The sequence below is a fragment of the Oncorhynchus keta genome, chromosome 6 (genome assembly GCF_023373465.1).
Source record: "Oncorhynchus keta strain PuntledgeMale-10-30-2019 chromosome 6, Oket_V2, whole genome shotgun sequence".
Classification (NCBI taxonomy): Eukaryota; Metazoa; Chordata; class Actinopteri; order Salmoniformes; family Salmonidae; genus Oncorhynchus; species Oncorhynchus keta.
In genome coordinates, this window is record NC_068426.1 from 13,816,543 (window position 1) to 13,835,475 (window position 18,933).

Sequence of the window (18,933 nt, forward strand, 5' to 3'; positions counted from 1 at the left end):
CAAGATAGCATGCATAGGTCATCACAGATCAGTGGAGATCTTCACATTGCTGTAATAATCTGCACAGAGTCTTGAACAGCTTTGATCAATTGCACCATGTATTTTTAATGTAATCTCAACTGCAATCTGAATTAATAAACTAAATATCTGACATTGTATTCCCCTTTAAAAGTTACTGTGCTTTTAAATGGTTAGAAGCATAGCGATAAAACATTGGAAATTCAACTAACTTTTGGTTGTCTTTTTGAGGGGCATTGAAATAGAAGCTGTTTGAATTGGCACATAAAACCCTAACAAACATTTACAGATGCGCAATTGAGAGCATCCTGTCGGCCTGTATCACCGCCTGGTACGGAAACTGCACCACCCGTAACCGCAGGGCTCTCCAGAGGGTGGTGCGGTCCGCCCAACACATCTCTAGGAGCAAACTACCTGCCTTCCAGGACACCTAAAGCACCCGATGTCACAGGAAGGTCAAAAAGATCATCAAGGACAACAACCACCTGAGCCACTGCCTGTTCACCCCGCTATCATCCAGAAGGCGAGGTCAGTACAGGTGCATCAAAGCTGGGAGCTGTTGTCATAACTCTCCTGTGACGATCTGAAGGATCAGTTTTCTCTCTCTAGTAGAGGGACTATCAATCACAGCGGAATAAGAGCAAATCATAGACGTAGAATTACTATTCTGCAGCTGGAAATTACATAAATCTAGTACGAGAATACCGAGAACCGCAGAAGCATCTATTCTGTGCAATGACCATCTGTATGCCTGACGTATCCATTACAACAGAGCCGCTGAGAAAGCTACAACCACGAAAGACATTGTGACTTCTGAGGAAGTTCACCAGAGACTCTCTGATGAACTGACACTCCAGCAGACGGAGCGGCGATTCCAACTGGAGACGACAACAACGACAACCGGGTGTAAATATATACATTGCAATTATTTTCGAATGAGCGGCCATTTAGGTGCAAAGGATTAGCATTTCAATGAATAGAATTATCAACTGTGTGTAGGGAATCCATTTGGTCTTTCCCGCTCTTTTCCTGTCCCCACCCCTTTTTATTGTCTACCAAGTCATCAAACCGGTTTAGTCCACTAGGGACTTATCAATGCATTGTGTTAGTAACCAATGACTATATTGTTTGTTTATGTATTTCTGTGATTTGGTTAGTTAGTTAGTTAGTTAGTTAGTTAGTTAGTTAGTTAGTTAGTTAGAAACAAAATAATTAAGCCAATTTGTATATCGTTGAGTCATTATGGAGACTATGGTTCGTACAGATATCAAAGGGTTTGCGACATTCAGAAATGAAGCTGATGAGGTAATAGTGGTACATTAATAGAAGACTAATTGATAAGATATGAAAATATCTGAAGAGTCGATTCGGGAAATAGAGACTCTATAAACATTTTCCCGTGGTGCCCCGACTTCCTAGTTAATTAATGTTTACATGATTAATTTAATCACATAATAATAATTACACATAGAGAATTGATTTGATAAAATAACAGTGTTCACATTTTATGATAGTCACAGACACAACAATGTTAAATAACAATCACTAGCATGTTAGTGGCTGCTGCCCTAAATACATAGACTTGAAATCACTGGCCACTTTAATAATGGAACACTAGTCACTTTAATGATGTTGACATATTTTGCATTACCCATCTCATATGGATATACGTACTGTATTCTATTCTATTCTACTGCATCTTAGTCTAAGCTGCGCTGACATTGCTCGTCCAAATATTTATATATTCATAATTCCATTCCTTTACTTAGATTTGTGTGTATTGAGTGCATTGTTGTGCAATTGTTAGATATTACTTGTTAGATGTTACTGCACTGTTGGAGCTAGAAACACAAGCATTTCGCTACACCCGCAATAACATCTGCTAAACACGTGTATGTGACCAATAACATTTGATTTGATTTGATACACATACACCGGCTTACCTCACGTTCCCACACTGTGTGGCAACTCAACACCGACACACATTGCAGTCTCTCTGACTATAGGATTCAAGCTGTTCCCAGTATTTCTGCCAGAAATCTGTAAAGCATTAAACGACATGGGGACGAAATGAGTCACCAGTTACTCCAGACAGTCTTCTCCATTACACATCTACATGCCTTGCTTAAACTGTTGATTACAAAACAAATGTACCATATGTACAACTTAAAAGTTGTTGTTTACTTTATAAACAGTTGTCACGTTGACATTCCCAGGAAATTAGCGAAAAGTTTAGCCTTCTTAAGGTGTAGATGACTATTCGCACCACCTGTACAAACACATAGTGCATTGAAACCTACAAGGTCAAACTGTCCCTCACCAAATTATATTTTAACAGCATAACAACTAGAGTCGATGTCCACACCTCCCGCAGAAAAGTAATTAGCAGTGATGTTTGTCAGACCATGAGACATCCTGAAAATCGGTCTTCTCACGAAAGCATCTGTAGCATGCAAATGGTTTGGCCCACAAACGTGGTCCTTCTGTAGCTCAGTTGGTAGAGCATGGCGCTTGTAACGCCAGGGTAGTGGGTTCGATTCCCAGGACCACCCATACGTAGAATGTATGCACACATGACTGTAAGTTGCTTTGGATAAAAGCATCTGCTAAATGGCATATATATATATAAACTAATATGAAAAACAAATGGTGAGAGTCTCATGAACACATACATGTTGCTCTAGGATGCTCTAAAACTAGTCTGAAGGTAGCTCGGTACTAGTTTAAAATGAATGGAAGTAGAGTTTAGTGTTAAATAAGGGTATAAAAAATAAATAATAATATCCTGATCTATCTTATTTCTCAGATATAGGACAGACACAATTAAAACAAACTTTTGATTAAGTTTTGGCCTACCTGTTTTTCCATGAATTCATCTGTTATTCAATTTGTTTCTGTGGGCTAATAGCAGTAAACTCAAATCCAAATTTTCAATAAATGTTTTGCTATATTTTTTTGATACCTAAAGGGGTCACATAGCTAATTTACCATATTAATACAATTTCATATGTTAGCTTAGTAAAACTTGTATCTCTTACTCCATAATTACCTAAGGCTAGAACAATACATAGGGAACTCTTGTTCAGTGTGTCTCTGCATAACCCAGGCTAAATTGGTCTGGAATTGTCTGGAGGCACCTTACAAGTAGAGAGTCATTCATTCTGACAACTCATGCTGTTTCTTATTGGAGCAGAGCAGATTCCTCCAAGCCAAATGCCACAGTGGTATATATCTGTAACTCGACAAGCAACGTTTCTTACTTATAGACAGTACATACTGTATACATGCATGGATAGCTAAGGAAAATACTACTTCCAGAGAATGACTAATAATACTTTAATATCTACAGTATAGCTGTACGTCTTTCACCCTGTCATCTGGCTCACTCTCTCAGTTCAAAAGTCTAGACGATCCCCCTCCGTTTCTCCCAATTCCTGTTAATATAATTTGATCATTACTTTGTTCATTTGTCAGAACTGTCCCAAAGTATTGCTAACTCACGGTTCTCTGAGTCCAAATGACAAACTAGTTGAATAACTGGATGGAAAAATGTTAGTGGGGTTCTGGTCACTTATTGGCCACAGATTGTCTTATGAAACACAATGTGAAACATGAAGTAGAAAAGTAAATACATTAGCACAAGAGAACACCTTTCATACCATATCTAGATACTTTCAACTCCATGATATAGAGTATGTCTGGATACTTTCAACTCCATGATATAGAGTCTGTCTGGATACATTCAACTCCATGATATAGAGTATGTCTGGATACATTCAACTCCAGGGGGGGGGGGGGTTCGCCCAGGGAGCCATACAACCTAGAACTGACACTGCTTACCAGTGTGTTCCCTGTGCTCTAGTTTTTGTCTTCCCAGTTCTGACCTTTCTGCCTGTCCTGACCTTGATCCCATCCTGTACCTGTCTGACTCTGATTTGGATAACGACTCTTTGCCTGCCTTGACTTACCTTTTGCCTGCCCCTTGTACAGTAATAAACTCTCACACTCGTACAATCCACCTCTTGTGTCTGCATCTGGGTCTTACCCTGAGCCGTGATAGGTGAATATTTCCAGACATACTGTCACGTCCTGGCCATAGAGAGGCTTTTTATTCTCTATTTTGGTTAGGCCAGGGTGTGACTAGGGTGGGCATTCTATGTTATTTTTTCTATGTTTTTCTATTTCTTTGTTTTTGGCCGGGTATGGTTCTCAATCAGGGACAGCTGTCTGTCGTTGTCTCTGATTGCGAACCATACTTACGTAGCTCTTGCCCACATGGGTTTTGTGGGTAGTTGCTTTCTGTTTTTGTGTCTGCACCAGACAGAACTGTTTCGGTTGTTCTCTTTGTTGTTTTGTCATTCAGTGTTCTGTTCTATTAAATAATGATGAACACGCACCACGTTGCACCTTGGTCCTCACCTTCTTCAACCAACAGCCGTTACACATACTCTATATCATGAATGTGCAATTGACAGCCCCTTTTGTAGGCCTTCCCCAAAAAGAAAAAACACCTAATTGGTGTGTCAACTTACTATGGTGCAATTTCAAAATGTGTTAGTGCATTGGCAGTGTTTCTATTGCTATGTGAGCGTCATGAATACGCAGGGAGTCAGGAAGCATGTGCAGAAGGAGAGTTTAATAACAGTGATGAAAGGCAAATGAACAAAACAGGAGATCCATACTGAACATGAAAGCAAACCCATACTGTCTGATGACTGAGGCTACTGAGGGCTAAATAAAAGGAAGGTAATGAAGGTGATGATGTGTGTAATGATGGGGAACAGGTGTGTGTAATGATGGGGAGCAGGTGTGTGTAATGATGGGGAACAGTTGTGTGCAATAATGGGGAGCAGGTGTGTGTAATGATTGGCAACAGGTGTGTGTAATGATGGGGAGCAGGTGTGTGTAATGATGGGGAACAGTTGTGTGCAATAATGGGGAGCAGGTGTGTGTAATGATGGGGAACAGTTTCCGGCGCCGACCGAGATGGCCGCCTCGCTTCGCGTTCCTAGGAAACTATGCAGTATTTTTTTTATTTACGTGTTATTTTTTACATGGGTACCTCAGGTAATCTTAGGTTTCATTACATGCAGTCAGGAAGAACTACTGAATATAAGAGCAACGTCAACTCACCATCAGTACGACCAGGAATATGACTTTCGCGAAGCGGATCCTGTGTTCTGCCTTCCACCCAGGACAACGGAATGGATCCCAGCCTGCGACCCAAAACAACAATGTCGTAAAAGAGGCAAACAAAGTGGTCTTCTGGTCAGGCTCCGTAGACGGGCACATCGCACACCGCTCCCTAGCATACTACTCGCCAATGTCCAGTCTCTTGACAACAAGGTTGATGAAAACCGAGCAAGGGTAGCATTCCAGAGAGACATCAGAGACTGTAACGTTATTTGTTTCACGGAAACATGGCTCAATCGAGAGATGCTAACGGAATCGGTGCAGCCAGCCGGTTTCTTCATGCATCGCGCCGACAGAAACAAACCTCTTTCTGGTAAGAAGAGGGGCGGGGGCGTATGCCTTATAATTAACGTGACGTGGTGTGATCACGTCTACTTTATTTGACTCTTTGCAAACTGGAAACCACATATCCTGAGGCTGCATTCATTGTAGCTGGGGATTTTAACAAGGCTAATCTGAAAACAAGACTCCCTAAATTGTATCAGCATATCGATTGCGCAACCAGGGCTGGTAAAACCTTGGATCGTTGCTATTCTATCTTCCGCGACGCATATAAGGCCCTCCCCTGCCCTCCTTTCGGAAAAGCTGATCACGACTCCATTTTGTTGCTCCCTGCCTACAGACAGAAACTAAAACAAGAAGCTCCCGCGCTCAGGTCTGTTCAACGCTGGTCCGACCAATCTGATTCCACATTTCAAGACTGCTTCGATCACGTGGACTGGGATATGTTCCGCATTGCTTCCAACAACAACATTGACGAATACGCTGATTCGGTGAGCGAGTTCATTAGAAAGTGCATTAATGATGTCGTTCCCATAGCAACGATTAAAACATTCCCAAACCAGAAACCGTGGATTGATGGCAGCATTCGTGTGAAACTGAAAGCACGGACCACTGCTTTTAACCAGGGCAAGGTGACCGGAAACATGACCGAATACAAACAGTGTAGCTCTTCCCTCCGCAAGGCAATCAAACAAGCTAAGCGTCAGTATAGAGACAAAGTAGAGTCACAAAAACCTGAAGGATTTGGAGAAGGTCTGTATGGAGGAGTGGGCCAAAATCCCTGCTGCAGTGTGTGCAAACCTCGTCAAGAACTACAGGAAACGTATGATCTCTGTAATTGCAAACAAAGGTTTCTGTACCAAATATTAAGTTCTGCTTTTCTGATGTATCAAATACTTATGTCATGCAATAAAATGCTAACTCATTACTTAAAAATCATACAATGTGATTTTCTGGATTTTTGTTTTTGATTCCGTCTCTCACAGTTGAATTGTACCTATGATAAAAATTACAGACCTCTACATGCTTTGTAAGTTGGAATACCTGCAAAATCGGCAGTGTATCAAGTACTTGTTCTCCCATTGTAGTTGCTTCAATAAAGTACAATATGCCACTGTAGGCCTACTGGTCTACTTGCTTTAGCCTGTAAGTAAGTATAAAGGTTCTCTATTGATTGTTATCACGTTGTTCTACAGATAAATAAATTGTCTCCGCTATCCTCACAACATTGTAAATGTTACTCTTCACTACTTGCCTAACAACGAACAGCTCGTCATGCATCACGCACAATCATGCCAAGTTGTATGCTGTTTGCAGACCGTTGTTTTGTTTTTGAAAGGGTTAAATAAAACAATTCTAATATCATTTGTGCAACTTTTTTTTAGATCATTTGATTAAAAATGAATTACGATTTAGTTAAAAATGTTGAATGGGCATGAAATTCTGATATTTCATTAAGACAAGTAAAATCATGAACGGATTACATAAATCGGAAACAAAAAATGTATCCTACACCATGACTTTTACATTCATAAAATGTATCCTACACCATGACTTTTACATTCATAAAATGTATCCTACACCATGACTTTTACATTCATAAAATGTATCCTACACCATGACTTTTCCATTCATAAAATGTATCCTACACCATGACTTTTCCATTCATAAAATGTATCCTACACCATGACTTTTCCATTCATAAAATGTATCCTACACCATGACTTTTCCATTCATAAAATGTATCCTACACCATGACTTTTCCATTCATAAAATGTATCCTACACCATGACTTTTCCATTCATAAAATGTGTAGGGTAGGCTATTGCCATATTAGGGTTTCCATGGTAAACTATGCAATACTTTATTTCAGTTGTAAGGAATGATTGTCAAATATATAAATCGCCCTTAGTCTGCTAAAATCGCAGGATTCCACTTCTCATGATAACTACTAGAGTGCCACATAGTCTTGAAATAAATGTGGCGTCCCCCATGTACTTACCACAAACGCCTCATTTGTAAAGGTTGGCGTATTGTACATTGCTCTCTGTTACTCTTTTTATGTAATGGCATTAGCACAGTGTACATGATCCCAATTCTAAGACAGTGACAGTTTGAAAAAACAAAAAACTAGATTGTGCTGATTTGGGACATTGAACCATGTTGCGCGCCGTAGTTTAAAAAGTCTGTGGATTGTGCTCAAATGAAAAAGTAATACCTTAATTCCTCCATCTTTTATGCACCTTTTCCATTGAGAGCTGCTGTGGGTGACTTCAGCCCATATTGATGGTCCAATGCAACTGTTTTTTTAAAATCTCTCAAACACCTAGTTTGCCTGCTCCCTAGCAAGCTGCTCTATCCACACTGATTGGTGAAGTCATTTAATGAGCTAAATGGAAAAAAACGGTTGATTTCACAGGTTGAAAAAAGGAACCGGAAGGAACAATATAAACCTGTACTTTTTTGGTAGTTCGAACTGGTTCCCAACTTTATTTTGCTGGTAGGAGCAGTAAAACGTAACATAAAAAATTGTGTTTCTGTTCAGAACAAAACGATTGGAAAATGATTTTAGGAACTCTGTTATTTGTCTACTGCCTTTACTGACTGGGGATGGTTGGACTATGCTGCTGTTAAAACTGTGGAGTTATTTTACGCAACAGTTACGGTCTTTGTCTTTGCGCTTGTCTAATATCTAATCTTTCTTGTCTCAGAATTATTACAAAATATGATCTCTTTGACCGACTGTCAACATGCAGCATGCCAGCAATAATTGTTCCAAAAAGTCAGTTATTTGCCAATCTTAATCCGCTCACACACACACACACACACACACACACACACACACACACACACACACACACACACACACACACACACACACACACACACACACACACACACACACACACACACACACACACACACACACACACACACACACACACTAACCCCTTCACTCGCACTAAAATATAACCAATCAAGACGTTGGGACATCTGTATATACAAAAGAACACTAAGTGTGTGCCCGTGTGTATGATGATGGTGTATGATGCTGTTGACTCTCCAGTGGACAAGGGATTAATGCCACACAGCAAGGACTCTCCTTTTCCCTCAGCGGTCCATGGAAAGAGTAGTTAAGACCTCAAGCGGTTTAACTGAGCAGGTTATAATCCAGAAAGAGTTTCCTCAGAAAAGCCATAGAAATTCCAGAGCAGATTAACTAACAATGCGTAGCAAAAACACTGTTTCTTTCCTGGTTCGATTTTTTGGCTGTTAAAGGGAACTTTTTAAATATAATGTAACATATTGAAGTGAATGGTCTGAATGGACTCCATGGAATCTTGGTCTCTCTCTGAAAAATAACTCTTGCTGTGAAGGCTGTGTTTGTTCACAGTAGGATGCTTGCTAAAATCTGGACTTTTCTTCAACAAAGGCAAGGCTGGTGCATAACGGAATCTATATAACAGCTTTTGTGTCTCAAGTGAAGTATTTGATTTATTTTGAAGTCAAACCTTTTAGATGTACTTTGTCCATATGTTCTATAATGGGAACGAACAGGTATGTTACCATCTCTGCTTCCACTGGATATTATTTTCTGAGGTATTATTTTAGCACATAATCTGATTATAAAAGAATAAGAGTAAACATCACAATGAAAATTATTGCAAGTATTGATATACTTCTTACCATTAATGTGCTTCTGTACTTCTTTCACAGGTAGGCGACAAGTCTCATCAAGTGGAGAACAACATTTTTTAAACGTGTTTTTTTTAAAACTTGAGTGTTTTTACTCGCTGGCATTTTTAGACGTGTTACAAAAGACGTTGAAGTGGAGAATCACATTCCTTTGCTTCAGCAACTTCTCTTCTCAAGCAAACCCACTTCTAGTTGTGTCTCACAGCCATGGCCTTTGGAGACCTTCTAGAACAGGTGGGCAGCACGGGCCGCTTTCAGGTCCTGCATGTCACCTTGCTCTGTATGCCCATCCTTATGATGGCCAGTCATAATCTGTTGCAGAACTTTGTGGCCTCAGTACCCCCACACCACTGCAGTGTCCACAGTAACCTGTCCCTGTCTAGTCTGAGCCCGGAGCAGGTTCTGCTGCTCACCGTGCCCCAGGATATTAAGAACAGCGGGCCGGCGAGATGCCTGCGCTATGCCGCGCCCCAGTGGCAGCTCCTGTCAGAGAATGGGACCTACAGTCAGAAGGTGAAGCGAGACAGTAGTAATGATACTGAAGGCCTTCTAGATGCTGAGCTGCAGGGCTGTAAAGATGGATGGGAGTACAGCATGACAGAGATGAGTTCCACAATTATCTCCGAGGTAACAATCATGGATACGGTTTACGTAGTAGTTTTACATGCGTCCAAACAAACATTTGAAAGAGATCCAAAGGACAAAAATAATTGTGGATGTGTTTAAGGATATGTTTCAAACTGTCAGTTATATGTATTTTTCTCTTTTTCTCTTGTCAGTGGGACTTGGTCTGCGATCTTCGCTCGTTGAAGCAGATGGGACAAACCATTTATATGGGAGGGGTGCTTGTGGGAGCTGTAATCTTTGGGGGACTGTCGGACAGGTACCACTTTGCTTTTTTGTCAGATAATTTCTGTTTTTCTGTTTCAATACTAAGGCCTGGTTTCTCTCTTTGATATTTTTGTTGGCTTATCTCAGACAATGCCTCTTCTGCAAATACAGGTCTCGAAAATACTGGAAGTATGCAGCTGCAGCAGTTATTCGGATACTACACATGGTATTGTACTCTTCAGGGATTAATGGCGGAGGTCTCCTCTGTACCCACTCTCTCTCTCTCTCTCTCTACGTTCTGTCTCAGATTTGGACGGCGTTTCCTGCTGCTAATCTCCAACCTGTTGATGGCAGTGGGAGGGACGTGTGCTGCCTTCTCCACCTCATTCTCCGTCTTCTGCCTCTTCCGCTTCATCACTGGCATGGCCCTTTCTGGCCTGGGGCTCAACTCCTTCTCTCTCAGTACGTTACAGGAAGGGCTTGGTAGGCAGTGGGCACTGCAGGCTAAGGTGGGAAATGCTCAAGAAGAGAGAGGCCCACCCACCATGTAATTACTCTTTCCGTCTCTCTGTTTCTCTCTCCTCTAGTTGTGGAGTGGATTCCCACAAGAGTGAGGACAGTGGTGGGTACAGGGACAGGCTACTGTTACACAATGGGTCAGCTGATCTTGGCAGTAGTGGCCTACTTCATTCGGGACTGGCGCTGGCTAACGCTGGCTGTCTCCGTACCGTTCTACATCACCTTCCTCTACTCATGGTGAGAGACCCAAAGGATTGGAGCAGCCATGACACTTTACCTAGTAAGGCTATTTGATCATAACATGTTGTTTACCACATCTGACTTGTGCAGGTGGTTCCTGGAGTCTGCAAGATGGCTCGTCCTGAACAGAAATTCTGAGCAAGCGGTCAAAAATCTCAAAAGAGTGGCCCGAATCAATGGACGCCGTGAAGAGGGTGACAGAATCAATCTTGAAGTAAGGAACTGTGTGTTAATGTGTGTGTGTGTGTGTGTGTGTGTGTACCTGCACTTAACAGTTAAAGTCAGAAGTTTACAGACACTTAGGTTGGAGTCATTAAAACTTGTTTTTCAACCACTCCACAAAATTCTTATTAACAAACTATAGTTTTGGCAAGTCGGTTAGTACATCTACTTTGTGCATGACACAAGTAATTTTTCCAACAATTGTTTACAGACAGATTATTTCACTTATAATTCCAGTGGGTAAGAAGTTCACATACACTAAGTTGACTGTGCCTTGAAACAGATTGGAAAAATTCTGGAAAATTATGTTATGGCTTTAGAAGCTTCTGATAGGCTAATTGACATCATTTGAGTCAATTTAGAGGTGTACCTGTGGATGTATTTCAAGACCTACCTTCAAACTCAGTGCCTCTTTCCTTGACATCATGGGAAAATCAAAAGAAATCAGCCAATACCTCAGAAACAAATTGTAGACCTCCGTCTAGTTCATCCTTAGGAGCAATTTCTAAATGCCTGAAGGTACCACGTTCATATGTACAAACAATAATACGCAAGTATAAACACCATGGGACCAAGCAGCAGACATACTGCTCAGGAAGGAGACGCTTTCTGTCTCCTAGAGATGAACATACTTTGGTGCGAAAAGGGCAAATCAATCCCAGAACAACAGCAAAGGACCTTGTGAAAATGCTGGAGGAAACCACAGTAAAATGAGTCCTATATCGACATAACCTGAAAGGCCGCTCAGCAAGGAAGAAGCCACTGCTCCAAAACCGCTCCCCCAAAAAAACAGACTACGGTTTGCAACTGCACATGGGGACAAAGTTCGTACTCTTTGGAGAAATGTCCTCTGGTCTGATGAAACAAAAATAGAACTGTTTGGTCATAATGACCATCGTTATGTTTGGAGGAAAAAGGGCGAGGCTTGCCACGTGGGTGGCAGCATCATGTTGTGGGGGTGCTTTGCTGCAGGAGGGACTGGTGCACTTCACAAAATAGATGGCATCATGAAGGAGAAAAAATATGTGGATATATTAAGCAACATCTCAAGACATCATTCAGGAAGTTAAAGCTTGGTCGCAAATGGGTCTTCCAAATGGACAATGAACCCAAGCATACTTCCAAAGTTGTGTCAAAATGGCTTAAGGTCAACAAAGTCAAGATATTGGAGTGGATATCACAAAGCCCTGACCTCAATCCTATTGAACATTTGTGTGCAGAACTGAAAAAGCGTGTGCGAACAAGGAGGCCTACAAACCTGACCCAGTTACACCAGCTCTGTCAGGAGGAATGGCCCAAAATTCACCCAAAGTCGTGACCGCTCGAGCCTGTGGATTTCTGAACAAAACTCACCAACCAAATGGAGGTATTTTGGATATAAAAATAATCTTTATCGAACAAAAGGAACATTTATTGTGTAACTGGGCATCTCGTCAGTGCAAACATCCGAAGATCATTAAAGGTAAGCGATTCATTTTATTGCTTTTCTGACTTTTGTGACCAATCTACTTTCCTGCTAGCTGTTTGTAATGTTTAGTCTGCTGAGAGAGATGTCCTCACATAAACGCTTGGTTTGCTTTTGCTGTAAAGCTTTTTTGAAATCTGACATGCCAGGTGGATTAACAACAAGCTAAGCTGTGTTTTGCTATATTGCACTTGTGATTTCATGAAAATTACATATTTTTAGTCATTGAATTTGAATTTGGCGCTTTGCAATTCAGCGGATGTTGACGAAAATGATCCCGCTAAAGGGATGGGTGCGCCAAGAAGTTTTAAAGGCAATGCTACCAAATATGAATTGAGTGTATGTAAACTTCTGACCCACAGGCAATGTGATGAAATAAATCGAATTTGAAATAAATTATTCTCTCAACTATTATTCTGACATTTCACATTCTTAAAATTAAGTGGTGATCTTAACTGACAGGGAATGTTTACTCAGATTAAATGCCAGGATTTGTGTTAAACTGAGTTCAAATGTATTTGGCTAAGGTGCATGTACATTTCTGACTTCAACTGTATGTGAAAGTACTCAGTACTGTCTCTGTGCATCCAGATGCTGCAGGATTCCATGAAGAAGGAGATGTCCTGCTCACAGGGCTCCTACTCTGTAGTAGACCTGCTCCGCACGCCCACCATGAGGAACATCACCATCTGTCTCAGTGCTGTCTGGTGTGTCTCCTCTACTTCTGCCTTTCACTATGACAAAGTGCTGCCCAAAAATCCCTTCTAAATGAAATGATCATGACACCCACTTTGACATTCTTTAAGGTTCTCCACGAGCTTTGCCTACTATGGTCTATCTATGGATCTGCAGAAGTTTGGCGTGGACATCTACTTGATTCAAGTGATATTCGGAGCGGTGGACATCCCTGCCAAAGTAGTGGTTACAGTGTCCATGAGTATATTTGGGCGACGGCCCTCACAGTGCGTTGCACTCATATTGTCTGGAGTCACCATTTTGATCAACATATTGGTGCCATACGGTGAGGTGGTTTTGCCTGTGTCGGGTGTCATTGTGCTCTTTTTGGAGGTCATGGCTAACAGCACTGGTGTGATTTCATTGTTGTCTGTTGTTGTTATCGCTTCCATTCAGAAAAACAGACAGTGCGCACCACTCTAGCCGTGCTGGGTAAGGGGTGCCTGGCCGCGTCATTCAACTGCTGCTACCTCTACTCTGGAGAGCTGTACCCCACCATCATCCGGTAATTCCAACTCTACCAATGACACCCATCACGCACAGGCTGTTTCAGTTGACTATAGTATTCCAATACTGATTGTAAAACCTATGTGTTTTTATATGTAATATTTTACCCTGTTCATTAGCATTCGGCAATATATGTGATGAAGATGAATGCAAATGGGGAAAAATGTATTCTGTTCAGGTGTCTGATGAAATTTGATAGTTGGGGATTCTCTTCTGTGCCCCAGGCAGAATGGCATGGGCTGGGTGTCCATGATGGCTCGTGTAGGAGCGATGGTGGCCCCCATGGTGCTGCTCCTTGGGGAGGCTGTCCCGTGGCTGCCTGGCTTCATCTATGGGGTAGCCCCCATCTTAAGTGGGGTGGTCGCCATCTATCTGCCAGAAACACTTGGTGCACCACTACCAGACACTATCCAGGATGTGGATGAGAGGTAAGTCGAGACACAGACTCAAGAGCAGTAGAATATTGAACACTGTACCAGGAGTAGTAAAGTGAGAACGACTCCCAACTGCAAACTAGCTTCCTTTATTTTCTTTCTTTCAGAAGTTGCAAGAAAACAATCCTCAATGCCTCGCCCAAGAAGGAGGAGCTGGACATGTTAGATACCCATAATACCCTGTTAAAGGAAGCTGCCTGAAGACTCATCAAATGTTACTGACCTTGCCTGTATAGTCTAAATAGATACTAAAGTTGCTTGCTCTACAGCTTTTTCACAAAGACTGTAAGGTAGCAATCAATATTGTAACTGGTCCACTGGTGTAGGAGGAAATTACCATGATTTGTTTTGGAAGACTGATGAACTATGAGCTACGTAGAATAATGAAATTATCTGCTGTGGTACACTGTGGTCTGTTTAACATTTAATATTTCAACAGTAAAACATGAATTAATGCTAGATTGTGAGTAAATAAATATATGCTACAGTATATTGTATATTCTAACTACAACTTTATTTGCATCTTTCTATGGGCCAGGCCTATATTTTTATGTTCTATACTAGTATGAATTCCTTAAAGTAATGACAAAGTTATCCTCACCTTCTATCAGTATGATCAGTATGAATGGTCTTAGCCATGTGGCTATATTGTGACTGTGGCACAATTTCCGTTACAGTCCGTGAAACTGGTCATCTTGACTGGGCATGGTATTTGTAGCTGGAATCGGTTTGTGTAGCTTAGGCCTACAGTATATCAGGTAGAAAATAAAATGTCAGATGTTGTCCTGTCTCCGTATTTTCCTAGAAAACGGGGAGGGGAAAATGCAATCATATCACCTAAATAAAAGATGCTACACATGGTCAGTGATTAAAAGATCAGAAGAAGATCAGATAGATACATAACATAACTTTTTTTAAAGACATGATGCCCAGAAAGTGCAAAGTTGCGTATGTGGGGCTACAACGCCCCTAAACCTACATTGAACATGATTTTTAAGTCCAGGACTCGAGTAGGCTTATTTTGGTCCAATAACAAAATACAGATTAGAAAAACTCCCTAAAAAATGTCCCTATGGTTCAGACTTTAAGCAAAGGGTATAGAATTGAATCACGTTGAGAACGCAATCGTTTAAATTTGGCAAAAACAAGTTGGTCTCAAAAGAGTGTTCTCACTGCCAATGAAAAGGGGAGTATCCTAGTATGTACAGTACCAGTCAACAGTTTAGACACACCTACTCATTCAAGGGTTTTTCTTTATTTTTAGTATTCTCTACATTGTACAATAATAGTGAAGACCTCAAAACTACAAAATAACACATATGGAATCATGTAGTAACCAAAAAAGTGTTAAATAAATCTACATTTCTTTTATATTTAAGATTCTTCAAAGTAGCCACCTGTCACGCCCTGACCTTAGAGATCCCTGTTCATTCTCTATATTTTGGTTAGGTCAGGGTGTGACTAGGGTGGGTACTCTAGTTTTTGTATATCTACAGTGCCTTGCGAAAGTATTCGGCCCCCTTGAACTTTGCGACCTTATAAATGCACCTGCACTGTGATAGTCTCAGAGGTCCGTTAAAAGCGCAGAGAGCATCATGAAGAACAAGGAACACACCAGGCAGGTCCGAGATACTGTTGTGAAGAAGTCGGATTTGGATACAAAAAGATTTCCCAAGCTTTAAACATCCCAAGGAGCACTGTGCAAGCGATAATATTGAAATGGAAGGAGTATCAGACCACTGCAAATCTACCAAGACCTGGCCGTCCCTCTAAACTTTCAGCTCATACAAGGAGAAGACTGATCAGAGATGCAGCCAAGAGGCCCATGATCACTCTGGATGAACTGCAGAGATCTACAGCTGAGGTGGGAGACTCTGTCCATAGGACAACAATCAGTCGTATATTGCACAAATCTGGCCTTTATGGAAGAGTGGCAAGAAGAAAGCCATTTCTTAAAGATATCCATAAAAAGTGTTGTTTAAAGTTTGCCACAAGCCACCTGGGAGACACACCAAACATGTGGAAGAAGGTGCTCTGGTCAGATGAAACCAAAATTGAACTTTTTGGCAACAATGCAAAACGTTATGTTTGGCGTAAAAGCAACACAACACATCACCCTGAACACACCATCCCCACTGTCAAACATGGTGGTGGCAGCATCATGGTTTGGGCCTGCTTTTCTTCAGCAGGGACAGGGAAGATGGTTAAAATTGATGGGAAGATGGATGGAGCCAAATACAGGACCATTCTGGAAGAAAACCTGATGGAGTCTGCAAAAGACCTGAGACTGGGACGGAGATTTGTCTTCCAACAAGACAATGATCCAAAACATAAAGCAAAATCTACAATGGAATGGTTCAAAAATAAACATATCCAGGTGTTAGAATGGCCAAGTCAAAGTCCAGACCTGAATCCAATCGAGAATCTGTGGAAAGACCTGAAAACTGCTGTTCACAAATGCTCAACCTCACTGAGCTCGAGCTGTTTTGCAAGGAGGAATGGGAAAAAATTTCAGTCTCTCGATGTGCAAAACTGATAGAGACATACCCCAAGCGACTTACAGCTGTAATCGCAACAAAAGGTGGCGCTACAAAGTATTAACTTAAGGGGGCTGAATAATTTTGCACGCCCAATTTTTCAGTTTTTGAATTGTTAAAAGTTTGAAATATCCAATAAATGTCGTTCCACTTCATAATTGTGTCCCACTTGTTGTTGATTCTTCACAAAAAAATACAGTTTTATATCTTTATGTTTGAAGCCTGAAATGTGGCAAAAGGTCGCAAAGTTCAAGGGTGCCGAATACTTTCGCAAGGCACTGTATGTTTCCTTTTTCTTTGTTGGCCTAGTATGGTTCCCAAACAGAGGCAGCTGTCTATCGTTGTCTCTGATTGGGGATCATACTTAGGCAGCCCTTTTTCCCACCTTCAGTTGTGGGATCTTGTCTTTGTTTGGTTGCATGTATTTTTGCACGACGACCCTGTTCGTTCGTTGTATTGTTTCTTTTTTTTGCTGGTTCACATTTCAATAAAATAGGATGAACTCAAATCACGCTGCGCCTTGGTCTACCCTTAACGACGAACGTTACACCACCCTTTGCCTTGATGACAGCTATGCACACTCTTGGCATTCTCTCAACCAGCTTCATGCAGCTGGAATGCATTTCAATTAACAGTTGTGCCTTGTTAAAAGTTCATTTGTGGAATTTCTTTCCTTAATGCGTTTGAGCCAATCAGTTGTGTTGTGACAAGGTAGGGGTTATACAGAAAATAGCCCTATTTGGTAAAAGACCAAGTTCATATGATGGCAAGAACAGCTCAAATAAGCATAAGTCCATAATTACTTTAAGAAATGAAGGTCAGTCAATCCATAAAATTTCAAGAACTTTGAAAGTCTCTTCAAGTCAGTTGCAAAAACCATCAAACGCTATGATGAAACTGGCTCTCACGAAGACCACCACTGTAAAGAAAGACCCAGAGTTACCTCTGCTGCAGAGGATACATTCATTAGAGTTACCAGCCTCAGAAATTGCAGCCCAAATAAATGCATCAGAGTTCAAGTAACAGACACATCTCAACATCAACTGTTCAGAGGAGATTGCGTGAATCAGGCCTTCATGGTCGAATTGCTACAATGAAACCACGAGTAAAGGACACCAATAAGAAGAAGAGACTTGCTTGGGCCAAGAAACACGAGCAATGGACATTAAACCAATGGAAATCTGTCCTTTGGTCTGATTGGTCCAAATTTGAGATTTTTGGTTCCAACCACCGTGTCTTTGTGATTAGGTGAACGGATGATCTCTGCATGTGTGGTTCCCACTGTGAAGCATGGCAATGGAGGTGTGATGGTGTGGGGGTACTTTGCTGGTGACCAGCATGGCTACCACAGCATTCTGCAGCTATACGCCATCCCATCTGGTTTGCGCTTAGTGGGATTATCATTTGTTTTTCAACAGGACAATGACCCAACACACCTCCAGGCTGTGTAAGGGCTATTTGACCAAGAAGGAGAGTGATGGAGTAAGGCATCAGATGACCTTGCCTCCACAATCACCCGACCTCAACCCAATTGAGATGGTTTGGGATGAGTTGGACCACAAAGTGAAGGAAAAGCAGCCAACAAGTGCTCAGCATAAGTGGGAACTCATTCAAGAATGTTGAAAAAGCATTCCAGGTGAAGCTGGTTGAGAGAATGCCAAGAGTGTGCAAAGCTGTCATCAAGGCAAAGGTTGGTTACTTTGAAGAATCTAAAATATATGTTGATTTGTTTAACACTTTTTTGGTTACTACATGATTCCATATGTGTTATTAGTTTTGATGTCTTCACTATTGTTCTACAATGTAGAAAATAATTTAAAAAAATAAAGAAAAACCATTGAATGAGTAGGTGGGTCCAAACTGTTGACTGGTACTGAATATAAATAGCTAACCAGGTGGAGCTGAAAACACCTGCCCTGGATGATGGGTAGTCACTGCTCATTCACTAACATTTCATCTTCAAAACTCAATCTGACATAGAGCCCACTGTTTGCACTTGACAACAAACTTTTTCAACACACCTCCTCCTTCTTTTCCACCATCTTCAACCGATTCAGATTCAACCTCTGCCGCCCTCATTCTCTCTTTCTTGCCACCTCAAGTGACGCCATGTCTACTGCCACTCCATAATCTCTGAAAAGACATTCATTCGCACACCGGTAGTCGTCTGGTATGATAACTACAACTACCATAATGCCCTTGGAAAATCACAGAATTACCTCCTTGGCCTATCAACTCTGTTGTCACTAGTTAC

The 18,933-nt window shown here is 41.3% G+C and overlaps 1 protein-coding gene across 2 annotated transcripts; it reads left to right on the forward strand.

The window, feature by feature from the left end:
* Window positions 1-8,508: 8,508 nt before the first annotated feature.
* On the forward strand, window positions 8,509-14,936 carry slc22a6l (solute carrier family 22 member 6, like). Of its 2 annotated transcripts, none has more exons than XM_052520801.1 (11): window positions 8,509-9,093; window positions 9,211-9,816; window positions 9,969-10,072; window positions 10,328-10,482; window positions 10,608-10,776; window positions 10,870-10,993; window positions 13,058-13,173; window positions 13,273-13,487; window positions 13,598-13,706; window positions 13,933-14,136; window positions 14,250-14,936. In XM_052520801.1, exons 2-11 carry the CDS (start codon window positions 9,397-9,399, stop codon window positions 14,341-14,343), a joined length of 1,710 nt encoding a protein of 569 aa, XP_052376761.1. In that variant the 5' UTR covers window positions 8,509-9,093; window positions 9,211-9,396; the 3' UTR covers window positions 14,344-14,936. The 2 variants fall into 2 exon arrangements, with proteins under 2 accessions (XP_052376761.1, XP_035628744.1); XM_035772851.2 differs by having other exon boundaries at window positions 8,509-9,051.
* The last annotated feature ends 3,997 nt before the right edge of the window (window positions 14,937-18,933 follow it).